Source organism: Cyclopterus lumpus, chromosome 3 (genome assembly GCF_009769545.1).
Source record: "Cyclopterus lumpus isolate fCycLum1 chromosome 3, fCycLum1.pri, whole genome shotgun sequence".
Classification (NCBI taxonomy): Eukaryota; Metazoa; Chordata; class Actinopteri; order Perciformes; family Cyclopteridae; genus Cyclopterus; species Cyclopterus lumpus.
In genome coordinates this window covers 25208139-25220552 of record NC_046968.1, presented here as the reverse complement: position 1 = coordinate 25220552, position 12414 = coordinate 25208139, and the positions used below count along the sequence as shown (strand labels likewise).

General features: G+C 43.5%; 1 protein-coding gene across 3 annotated transcripts in view; it reads right to left on the bottom strand.

The window, feature by feature from the left end:
- Positions 1-12414, bottom strand: part of neo1a (neogenin 1a) — a 132805-nt gene that overhangs the window by 10027 nt on the left and 110364 nt on the right. For all 3 annotated transcript variants that reach the window (XM_034529508.1, XM_034529509.1, XM_034529510.1), the window contains exons 13-17: positions 11875-12019; positions 10351-10461; positions 10037-10231; positions 8981-9076; positions 5138-5313 (exon numbers count right to left, since the gene is read on the bottom strand). In XM_034529508.1, the coding sequence (XP_034385399.1) occupies positions 5138-5313; positions 8981-9076; positions 10037-10231; positions 10351-10461; positions 11875-12019 (723 nt within the window). The remainder of the gene's footprint in view (positions 1-5137; positions 5314-8980; positions 9077-10036; positions 10232-10350; positions 10462-11874; positions 12020-12414) is intronic.

Below are 12414 nucleotides of genomic sequence, written 5' to 3'. Positions count from 1 at the left end.
TGTGTCTACAACGTTGTGTGTCTACAACGTTGTGTGTCTACAACGTTGTGTATCTACAACGTTGTGTGTCTATAACGTTGTGTGTCTACAACGTTGTGTGTCTACAACGTTGTGTGTCTATAACGTTGTGTGTCTATAACGTTGTGTGTCTATAACGTTGTGTATCTACAACGTTGTGTATCTACAACGTTGTGTATCTACAACGTTGTGTATCTACAACGTTGTGTGTCTACAACGTTGTGTGTCTACAACATTGTGTATCTACAACGTTGTGTGTCTACAACGTTGTGTGTCTACAACGTTGTGTGTCTACAACGTTGTGTGTCTACAACATTGTGTATCTACAACGTTGTGTGTCTACAACGTTGTGTGTCTACAACGTTGTGTGTCTACAACGTTGTGTGTCTACAACATTGTGTATCTACAACGTTGTGTGTCTACAACGTTGTGTGTCTACAACGTTGTGTGTCTACAACATTGTGTATCTACAACGTTGTGCGTCTATAACGTTGTGTGTCTATAACATTGTGTATCTACAACGTTGTGCGTCTATAACGTTGTGTATCTACAACGTTGTGTGTCTATAACATTGTGTATCTACAATGTTGTGTGTTTATAACATTGTGTATCTACAACGTTGTGTATCTATAACGTTGTGTGTCTACAACGTTGTGTGTCTATAACGTTGTGTGTCTACAACGTTGTGTGTCTATAACGTTGTGTGTCTACAACGTTGTGTGTCTATAACATTGTGTATCTACAACGTTGTGTATCTACAACGTTGTGTATCTACAACGTTGTGTGTCTACAACGTTGTGTGTCTACAACGTTGTGTGTCTATAACATTGTGTATCTACAACGTTGTGCGTCTATAACGTTGTGTATCTACAACGTTGTGTGTCTATAACATTGTGTATCTACAATGTTGTGTGTTTATAACATTGTGTATCTACAACGTTGTGTATCTATAACGTTGTGTGTCTACAACGTTGTGTGTCTATAACGTTGTGTGTCTACAACGTTGTGTGTCTATAACGTTGTGTGTCTATAACGTTGTGTGTCTATAACATTGTGTATCTACAACGTTGTGTATCTATAACATTGTGTATCTATAACGTTGTGTGTCTATAACGTTGTGTATCTACAATGTTGTGTGTTTATAACATTGTGTATCTACAACGTTGTGTATCTACAACGTTGTGTATCTACAACGTTGTGTATCTACAACGTTGTGTGTCTACAACGTTGTGTGTCTACAACATTGTGTATCTACAACGTTGTGCGTCTATAACGTTGTGCGTCTATAACATTGTGTATCTACAACGTTGTGCGTCTATAACGTTGTGTATCTACAATGTTGTGCGTTTATAACGTTGTGTGTCTACAACGTTGTGTATCTATAACGTTGTGTGTCTACAACGTTGTGTGTCTACAACGTTGTGTATCTACAACGTTGTGTGTCTACAATGTTGTGTGTCTACAACGTTGTGTATCTACAACGTTGTGTATCTATAACGTTCTGTATCTACAACGTTGTGCGTCTATAACATTGTGTATCTATAACATTGTGTATCTACAACGTTGTGTGTCTACAACGTTGTGTGTCTATAACGTTGTGTATCTACAATGTTGTGTGTTTATAACATTGTGTATCTACAACGTTGTGTGTCTATAATGTTGTGTATCTACAACGTTGTGTATCTACAACGTTGTGTGTCTACAACATTGTGTGTCTACAACATTGTGTGTCTACAACATTGTGTGTCTACAACGTTGTGTGTCTACAACGTTGTGTGTCTACAACGTTGTGTGTCTATAACATTGTGTATCTACAACGTTGTGCGTCTATAACGTTGTGTGTCTATAACATTGTGTGTCTACAACGTTGTGTGTCTACAACGTTGTGTGTCTATAACATTGTGTATCTACAACGTTGTGTGTCTATAACATTGTGTATCTACAACGTTGTGTATCTATAACGTTGTGTGTCTACAACGTTGTGTGTCTATAACGTTGTGTGTCTACAACGTTGTGTGTCTATAACGTTGTGTGTCTATAACGTTGTGTGTCTATAACATTGTGTATCTACAACGTTGTGTATCTATAACATTGTGTATCTATAACGTTGTGTGTCTATAACGTTGTGTATCTACAATGTTGTGTGTTTATAACATTGTGTATCTACAACGTTGTGTATCTACAACGTTGTGTATCTACAACGTTGTGTATCTACAACGTTGTGTGTCTACAACGTTGTGTGTCTACAACATTGTGTATCTACAACGTTGTGTGTCTACAACGTTGTGTGTCTACAACGTTGTGTGTCTATAACATTGTGTATCTACAACGTTGTGCGTCTATAACGTTGTGCGTCTATAACATTGTGTATCTACAACGTTGTGCGTCTATAACGTTGTGTATCTACAATGTTGTGCGTTTATAACGTTGTGTGTCTACAACGTTGTGTATCTATAACGTTGTGTGTCTACAACGTTGTGTGTCTACAACGTTGTGTGTCTACAACGTTGTGTGTCTACAACGTTGTGTGTCTACAACGTTGTGTGTCTATAACATTGTGTATCTACAACGTTGTGCGTCTATAACGTTGTGTGTCTATAACATTGTGTGTCTACAACGTTGTGTGTCTACAACGTTGTGTGTCTATAACATTGTGTATCTACAACGTTGTGTGTCTATAACATTGTGTGTCTACAACATTGTGTGTCTACAACGTTGTGTGTCTACAACGTTGTGTGTCTATAACATTGTGTATCTACAACGTTGTGCGTCTATAACGTTGTGTGTCTATAACATTGTGTATCTACAACGTTGTGCGTCTATAACGTTGTGTATCTACAATGTTGTGTGTTTATAACGTTGTGTGTCTACAACGTTGTGTATCTATAACGTTGTGTGTCTACAACGTTGTGTGTCTACAACGTTGTGTATCTATAACATTGTGTATCTACAACGTTGTGTGTCTACAACGTTGTGTGTCTACAACGTTGTGTATCTACAACGTTGTGTATCTATAACGTTGTGTGTCTACAACGTTGTGTATCTATAACGTTGTGTATCTACAACGTTGTGTGTCTACAACGTTGTGTATCTACAACGTTGTGTGTCTACAATGTTGTGTGTCTACAACGTTGTGTATCTACAACGTTGTGTATCTATAACGTTCTGTATCTACAACGTTGTGTGTCTATAACATTGTGTATCTATAACATTGTGTATCTACAACGTTGTGTATCTACAACGTTGTGTATCTATAACGTTGTGTGTCTATAACATTGTGTATCTACAACGTTGTGTATCTACAACATTGTGTATCTACAACGTTGTGTATCTACAACGTTGTGTGTCTATAACATTGTGTGTCTATAACATTGTGTATCTACAACGTTGTGTGTCTAACATTGTGTATCTACAACGTTGTGTATCTACAACGTTGTGTGTCTATAATGTTGCTACGACAAAAGCGCAGCTCTCCGGTGGGGGCTGTCAAACAGAGGGCAGTGGGATAGGAAAAGAAAACACTCTGTTCTTAAGAAACACGCTGGCAGCATGAGAGCAGTCGTCTCTTCAATAATGTACAAGCTCGTCTGGCTAGACTCGCTCAGAGAGTGAGGGGGTGGGGGGTGGGGGGGACGGTGGCTTTAAGGGGATATGCCTGCTAACAGGATGATAGACCCGTTAACGTATTGAATCTGGTTAACGGGACAGAAACATAATGAGCCTGTGGAACTCTTTAATTACTGTCACAGTGAGAGAATCAAAACTAATTTGAGCATCAAGCAGGAATACCTGACTGCTGTGGTCCTGTGTTTGTGTGTGTGTGTCTGTGTGTGTCTGTGTGTGTGTGTGTGTGTGTGTGTGTGTGTGTGTGTGTGTGTGTGTGTGTGTGTGTGTGTGTGTGTGTGTGTGTGTGTGTGTGTGTGTGTGTGTCTTGGAGAATGCGCTGATCTACAGACTCTCTTTCTGGGTCTCAGTTTATCTTGTCCTTGCTGAATAATTTATTAGCAAACGTTACGTCTGCCTTTATCGGAGCTCTGCTCGGTCACAGGTTTGCATGCAGCACACACACACACACGTATTTCTATCTTTGAGAGGACACATATATATATATATATATATATATATATATATATATATATATATATATATATATATATATATATATATATATATATATATATATATATATAATGCATTCCCATAACTCAACCTGAACCTGATTCTAACCTAGACCTTAAAAAATAATCCTGAGTTGCAGCCCGACTACTAAAAGGAAGGTTTAACGTCAGAGACCATAGCGAGGCCTTTAGAGTTTAATTAAACCACTATATCTACAGATGAGTTTGGCTACAACACAAGTCATGTTAATATCTTGTAAATATAAGAATTAGATTTGATTAAGTTCTGTTGACTTGAGCCTGTGAACTCGACCTAAAACCAGGAAGGCTTCTTTTCTTTATAGTGCTTCGAAAGTTGGATGAAAATAGATTATTGCTTATTTAGAAAACACCAGCATCATGCTGCCCCTGTGCTTGGGAGCTGCTGTGGGAATACTTTATTAAATGTCATTGTATGACATTACTTTTTTTTTTTATGCTCAGCACATCTAAATGTCTGGTAACGACGTGAAGGGAAGCACAAAGTCCCAAAAGCACTGCAATGCACAGAAATCGATTTAAATAAAAGGTGTATGACCAAAGTTTAATCATATTTAAGTGAATTATTCCAACTTTTTTTTAGCTTAATAGCACTGCGCTAAAACAGAAAAAAAAGGAGAGGGGGGGTTTAACTGGAGAATCTTTTCTTGTATAAATCCTCCTCAAATTAAATTAACAGCCAGAATTTCAGGGGAAAAAAAAGGACTGTTTGAATCAAAGAAAAGAAAGAAATCGCTTAGAAAAACCAAAAAGGCATCATTTAGCGCCGACGCACGCAGAGTTAAATCTGGCCTGCGCTGAATACCCGAGGACGACGGATTCCTTTCATCGAGGTTGTCCGCGGGCCGGTTGTCATGGTAGCCTGCTGCCTCACGTGTGAGAATTACAATCCCGCTATAGATCGTTAAAGAAAGACCGTGTGCAAAACGGCCAACGTGGAATAGCATGAAACCGTGTCTTACCTTCACTTTAGTGTTGGCGGGGATGTTGGTCTTCCAGCGGACCGTGTAGAACCGGTTATCTGTGATCTTTTGGTTCTTGGGCAGCGAGTTGTCGGCCCAGGTCACCTTGATGGTGTCGTGGCTCAGCACGGAGGCCTGAACGCCCACGGGTGGCATCATTGGGGAGGGGTCTGGTACTGAGGTGTATGGAGCATGGAAGAGTTCGTACAAATCAACATCGGGGTCTATGGGGTCTGCGAGTCAGGCAGGAGACCCGCATGCATGCATGCACACACACACACACACACACACACAAATTAAAACATGAAGGAGAAGCGGATCAGAAACAGGATGCGGGGAGGAACGAACAGGAGAAGATAAGGTTAATGAGTTAAAAATGGGGAGGCAGGGGGACGGGATGGGAATGGGAAGGGTGAAGAGAAAGAGAGAGAAGAATCTATTAGAAAAACAGACCTCTACAACAAGACACATCTACACACTCGGCTGCTATATAGAAGTGTACAGTATGTGGCATTCTATCAATAGCTACTGTAGCACTACACAGAGAGAGGGAGAGAGAGAGAGGGAGAGAGAGAGAGAGAGAGAGACAGAGAGAGAGAGGGGGATACTCTATTCATAAGAAAAGATTACAGTAAACGGAAAGCTGGGCTGAAAGCAGATACCCACAATCCTACAGCCAACTCTTTTTTTTTCAGAGAGCGGCCAATACCCGAAATGCGTTTCGTTTACATCACGGAGCTTTTCACAACACTTCAGTGGAAAGTGGATAAACAGAAGGACACTGAATGCACCGGGAACGTTTCCCCTTCTATGCAGAGTAACGTCAAAAAGCTGAATTATGTCCTTGGATGCTATACGAAGAAAAAAGAAATACAGAGGATTTGTGTAAGCCTGCAGGCAGGGAAGAGGGTCACGGGCAAGTGGTGTGTGTGTGTGTGTGTGTGTGTGTGTGTGTGTGTGTACTGCTTCTGTTCACCGGCTCAAAGGCGTTCGGTGACAAGCTTGTGGTGAAAGGTTCTTCCTTGAATCCCTTCTAGAAGATGACGTGCATCACCGCTATTGTGGGAAATATAATCATAACATTGGGTTGATAACAACTCTGTTATTGTTTTGCACGTTTTAATTAGAAATGTAGCATAACACGGCCCTGTATGATTTCTTTACTCACATTTGCATTATTTTTGTTATGATTATCGCTGTGCATGTTTAAACTGTATTTCTATATCCTTTGTATTTCTATGTAAAATACCACTTACCAGGCTAGTAAAGCTCGTAAAAAAAAAACATTTTGTAAATCCATTGCTAAAACAATCTCTCTCTCTCTCTATCTATCTCTCTATCTATCTCTCTATCTATCTATCTATCTATCTATCTATCTATCTATCTATCTATCTATCTATCTATCTATCTATCTATCTATCTATATATATATATATATATATATATATATATATATCATCATATCCATCTAGTTAGCAAGTACTGAATTAATTTAGAAATATAGTGAAATAAAGTGCAGTCCAGTATTTGAATATGACAAATGGTATTTAGTGTGTTGCCTAATGACACCCCTGTTGTATGTAAATGAACAGTGTGTGTGTGTGTGTGTGTTGTGCCTGACAAATTACAGCCCATAAAACCTGCAGTGAGTGTGTATGTGTGTGTGTGAGGGGAGAGAAGGGTCTCAAACATAAGGTTGGCATACTGATGGATGAGACGTTTCAAGATGGCCTCCCGGCCGCCGGTTCCACTGCTCTGTCCACCCTCGGCTTTGGTCTGTCACCCTCGATGACACTCCACCTCGACCACTAGTTGGCCCTCTCCTCTCCACCTCGCTCCAGTTGACACCTCTTTGGTGGAAGCATCCGCCCTCATTATGAGTCAGAGTGTGTGTGTGTGTGTGTGTGTGTGTGTGTGTGTGCGCACACAATGAAGATCTACGCATTCCTGTAGTTGTGGAGAGGCACTGAGGGTTTTGGAGTGGGGCCGAGAGGCCGACTGGCCCGCGTAACATCCTGTTCCAGACGCCGCGGTGTGCGATCCCTCATTTCTCGCTCTTCAGTTTAAGACGTCGCTCCATTATCGCACATTCAACCGAGCACTCGCTCAACCCGAGTTCACCCAAGTTTTTTTTGTGTGTGTTTTTTTCCCCTCTCTTTCTCTCTCTCTCTCTCTCTCTCTCTCCAAAAGTAAAAGTGCTATGTAGGTCAGCTCGTCTTTTTAATTCCGACTTGAACAAACTGGCAGGAAGGGAACGCGCCCCAGAGGATTCAGCAGCAGACGATGGTGGTGGGCTTTGGTTCTGCTTTGAGAGGAAACGTTTGGATCTGAAGAAGGGTTGCCAAGAACACCACGGGAGGTCTGCGTGTGTGTGTGTGTGTGAGGGAGGAAGAGAGCTTCATAGAGAAGTGTACAGTATGACAGTGTTCCGTCCGTGTGTGTGTGTGTGTGTGTGTGTGTGTGCGTGCGCGCCCCCTCGAAGCATCCCAACGTGCTTCATGTCATGCAGCATCCCCGCCCCTCTCAAGCTCGGCGCTGCATTCGGAGACAAAGTGGAGCGATCAAGGCTGAGCGCGGGAGGCGGGAGGCTGGATGGGAGAGGAGGCGGGGTGCGGACCACATTCCAGGGGCACCCCGGGGTGCACGGGATGGCTGTCTTCTGACACTGTCACATGAAACCCGCGTGAACTCAGCCAGCGTGTTTTTTCGCACGTTCAGATCATTTGTCAAACACGCCGGATACTTCTGCTTCTAATTGTTCACAGAGTTGTGATCTGAGGCTCAAAGAACTACAGGTTGTCAACCACGAGCTGCTTCACTGTAACGCAGAGACGGGGGGGGGGGGGGGGGGGGGGGGCAGTTTCTACCCACAATACTGGTATCGAAAAAAGGTTTTAAAAAATATTCTCTTAAATTCAGTTATGAAAGAATTGTGACCCCAACCGAGCCGGACATTTTACAATTGAAATATAAAACTACGCTCTCTGGAGGGGCTCGACTACAAAAGTACGTAAAAGATATTGTTGAGTTAAACTGTCGCCTGTTCAGAATAATAAAAAAGGTATTATATGCAACTATTACGCATTGAGAGTAATCTGGAATATTAATCAAGCTGACGGGTCATTGCGTCATCTTTTTTTAATTTTTTTTTTTTAAAACACTATTGAGATCTTGGTTATTTTTTAAATAAAATATTTTAATCATCTGAAGTCTGGATATTAAGCTATGAGAGAAACAAAGCTGAGCGAACTGCAGCTCAACTCGCAAGCCCCTTTGGGTTTTTATCTGAATTTCTTAACGTCAAACTGCTTTATTTAGTATTTTTAACGCTCTTAATCACCAGTTTGTTTTGCGGAGAATAAACACCTCCTTTGATTCGATTGTTCAAAACGACTCTTCTGTCTGCAGAATGTTCTCCAATAACATTTACGTCCGCTCTTCGTGGTCGGGGATCCGTTCCATCAACACACACGTGCGCGAGTCTCCCCTGACAACTGGGGGTAATCTCAGGGCAAAAATATGAGGGTTTTGAACATTTGATTAAAAAAGAGACTCCAGTATGCTGGGAGCCATTAAGGAGAGACTTAATGAGAGCGGCGAGACACCCCGGTGGCCGGTTAGCGCTTCGGGTAATTTGGAGCCGACAGTGGAGGCCCGCTCTGCCTTGATAATGATCTCAGGTCAGAGAGAGAGAGAGAGAGAGCAAAGACACATGTCAGCCACACAGTGCATCCCATAATACCGTATGCAGCTTCCGTTGTGATTTAAGGTGGAAGCGATCGTGTTCTCAGGGAAACCCGAGCAGCAGCGGGGTGTTCTGCGTGGAACGTGTGTGGTTCGTACCGGACTGCGGCCTGGTGATGGCGCTCTCGTACACGGGAATCCCCTCGCCCACGTTGTTGAAGGCCTTCAGGGTGATCACATAGTGGGAGCTGGGGTCTGAGAGAGGGGGGGTGGGGGAGTAAAGACAGGAAGAGCGAGATAAATTAGCTAACAAACCATCTAATCAAGCCAAAACTCTCGAGACTCTTGACTCATAATTGCAATATTGGCCACAATGAACATTCGAATACAACAATTCCTCTCGGTGTGATTGGAACGAAGGCTTCAATTATGCATATAAAAAGATACTTTGCCACAATTTCACCCACAAATCTCTCCCGTTTTCCCAAGTTTGTCGTCTTAACTCATTCTCGCCCTCTTTGATTGCTGGAGTATTAACGTTGGAGAGTAATTGTACAATTAATATATATATATATATATATAACAGCAATAGGCCTACATGGAACAAAACGTCTGTCTCGCTTTTTCAAACAACTGCTTATTACTGAAATGTGATCCATCACAACAGGGAATTATTGAGTTTTATTAAGACATTTTTTAAATCTAAAATGCATGAAGTCAGTGGCTCACTTTCTCAAAGTGTTTTCCACTGATCCTCCTCGTGCAACAGCGGAACATCTGCATGATGTTCCCTTTGTGCTTTGATGGTAGCATAAAAAAAAAAAAAAAGAACAAAAAAAAAAAGTTTGTTTTATTTAAACAATTTTGACCTTTAATTATTTTTGTCCCCATTAGGCCAATTTGTATAATTAGCGGCTCCGGCGTGCGGCGGAGAAGATCTCATTAATTCTGCAACTACTCACATGAATTGCTTCTTATTGTGTGTGTGTGTGTGTTTGCTCATTCGTAAATTAAAATGTCAAAGAACCAGTCAGTTATGTTTAAGAAACGCTGACATTTTGGGCCGAGGCTCATTGTCCCCACGAGCTCATCAATATCAGAAGTGCTTTTAAACTAATCAGCTTTGATTCTTCAACGTAATTACGTAGTTATTATCAAGTCAAAGTGAGAACATGCAGACCAAAGCAGAATGAACACCGGCGGTCCGGTTCCTACCGAGGTTCTCGATGGTGTAGTAGCGCTGCTTGTAGTCCACTTTGATGGTCTGAGCGTGCGGACTGCCGATGCCGTAGCCGATGGTGTACCCGCGCACCACGATGTCCTGGTTCTCCGGCGGCGTCCAGCTCACCACGATGCTGTTGACCAGCGGCCGGACATGAAGGGAGCTGGGCTGGTCCGGTACGCGCGATTCTGGAGAGGAGTGTGTGGAGGTGGAGGGGGGGGGGGGGGGGGGGGACACGAGAAACCTTCAAGCAGAGCTCTTCCATTCAGTCAATTAAAATGAGCGAAGTAAAGCGGGGTGACTTTACCATCCAGGTCGCTCTCGAAGGTCTCCGTCGCGGTCCACTCGGTGGCCGGTCCGGTGCCGTTCACCGTCATGGCCGACACCCGGAAGGAGTACTCGGTGCCGCGCTCCAGACCTGGACAGGCAAACGCGTACCGGGTCAGACTCGGAGCTCGCAATAAAACATCACGTCGCTCGACGGCTCAATCGGGGGTTTCCAGTTGCAGACACAATAAATATTTTCAAAGCACAGATATATTAAACAGATGCCCGATACTTAAGGAGGAAATCTATGAGCCTGCCAGGGGAAGAATCAAGTTAACGTTCCTGCGGTGCAATGAACTTTCTTTTTACGACGGCATTGAGATTCGTTTTTCCCGTGAAAGAAAAGTGTAAAAAAAAAAAAATATATGAAAAATGTCTTCATATTTTCAAGGTGGAATTGAGAAAGAGCCGTTTCACCGGCGGGTGCCCACTGTGCTATTCACAAAGAGAGGGGAGACGCCCCGCTGACAAATGATGTGTCGCTGTATTAATTTGCTGCAACATTTGTTCACCATCGTCACATTGTCCCATTTGCACGCGACGCGCTAATCCTGTAGTCTTTCCCCCTCTGTACCCAGTATTCGAGGGCCACCCTTGGGGGTCTTCTTCTGAAGACTGCCTAACTATCTGTGCCTCCCGGGCTACAACATCTCGCTCTAAACGCTTTTGAACTAACAAACACCCCTCTGTTCCACTCCCCGGAATAATCTCAAAAATCTACTTTTAAGTGCATATTCTCTTTGATGCGGCGCGCAGCGTGAGGCCGGGCCACTTGAAAGTTTGCTGAGACAACATCCAATATTAATCACCGCTGCCGTGCGTCTCTGGCGTTTTGTTGGCAGCGCTGGGAAAAAAACGTCGGTGGGCTACCGTAAGAGACGTAACTCAAAAGTGTTCTGATGAAATGCAGATGTTGACTAAAATCAACAAATAGTTGCAGAGAAGACGGGCAAACGGCAACTCCCGTCTTCTTCCGTTTCGAGATCAACATGATAAATATCGGAGCGTGTCAGACTCGGCTCGCGGCATCTTGAAATGCAAACAAGCAGAGATGAAATGGAGTCTGACGGCGTGAACGTTTGGACGAAGGACCGATATAAAAGCATCAAAAGGGGAACACGGGGATTTGGTCGTCCTTAAGATCAAAATACAAGAGTTTTTTTGTTCTGCATCCGCCATTTTAACACCGTGTTTTATGGAAATGTGTCGCAGGCGAGCCGTGTTGTCAGTCAAGGGCGCAAATCACTCACAGCGATAGCATTGTTCAGATGGCCCCGTTTACCCTCGGCATCAAAACACAGAGTGCAGCACAGATAGAAACTAAATATGGAGGAGCAGAGTGACCTTTGACCCCAACTGTTGAGATGCCCTTCAAACGTAGTGGTCCGAACCGAGTCTGTAGCTTCTCCCCTCCACTTACACACGCAGCAATAAATAAAAGTGCCACAGATCACGTAAGAAGTATTCATGAAAACCGGAACAAGAGAACTTGTGTGCGCATTACCGTCGATGAGCTTGACGAGCTGGGTGCCTCCGGTGGTCTCGGCTGCTTCGCTCCTCCGGGAGCCTTTCCGGTATCGGATCTTGTAGCCGGTGATCTCCCCATTCTGGCCGTTAAGGGGCGGGGGCTGCCACCGGAGCATGATGCCCTGAGGGGGGGTAACAGACAACAACCACGAGGTTAGGGTTAAACGTCACTTTGCAGGGTTACCGCTCTGCTGGCCAGAATAAACACCGCCTCACCTGCCCCTCCCCTCCCCTTTCGGCGGTGCTGCAAATGGGAGGGTCCCGCTAAAATAAACACCTCCTGCGAGCGTCGGTGACACAGATTGACGCATTGGGAGGATATAAAGCACATGAATAACGGAAGGAGTTGTCTCGATGAGTGGGGGTGTGCACGTATGCACGTGGTCAGGTTAACTCTGCAGAGGCATGAGGAGGGATTTTTGCCTGCAGGCCCCACGCTGCACCGTTGTGGGGTTCATGCAAGTGTGTGTGTGTGTGTGTTTAAAGAGATAGGTGGGGGGTAGCCCAGCGTGAGAGA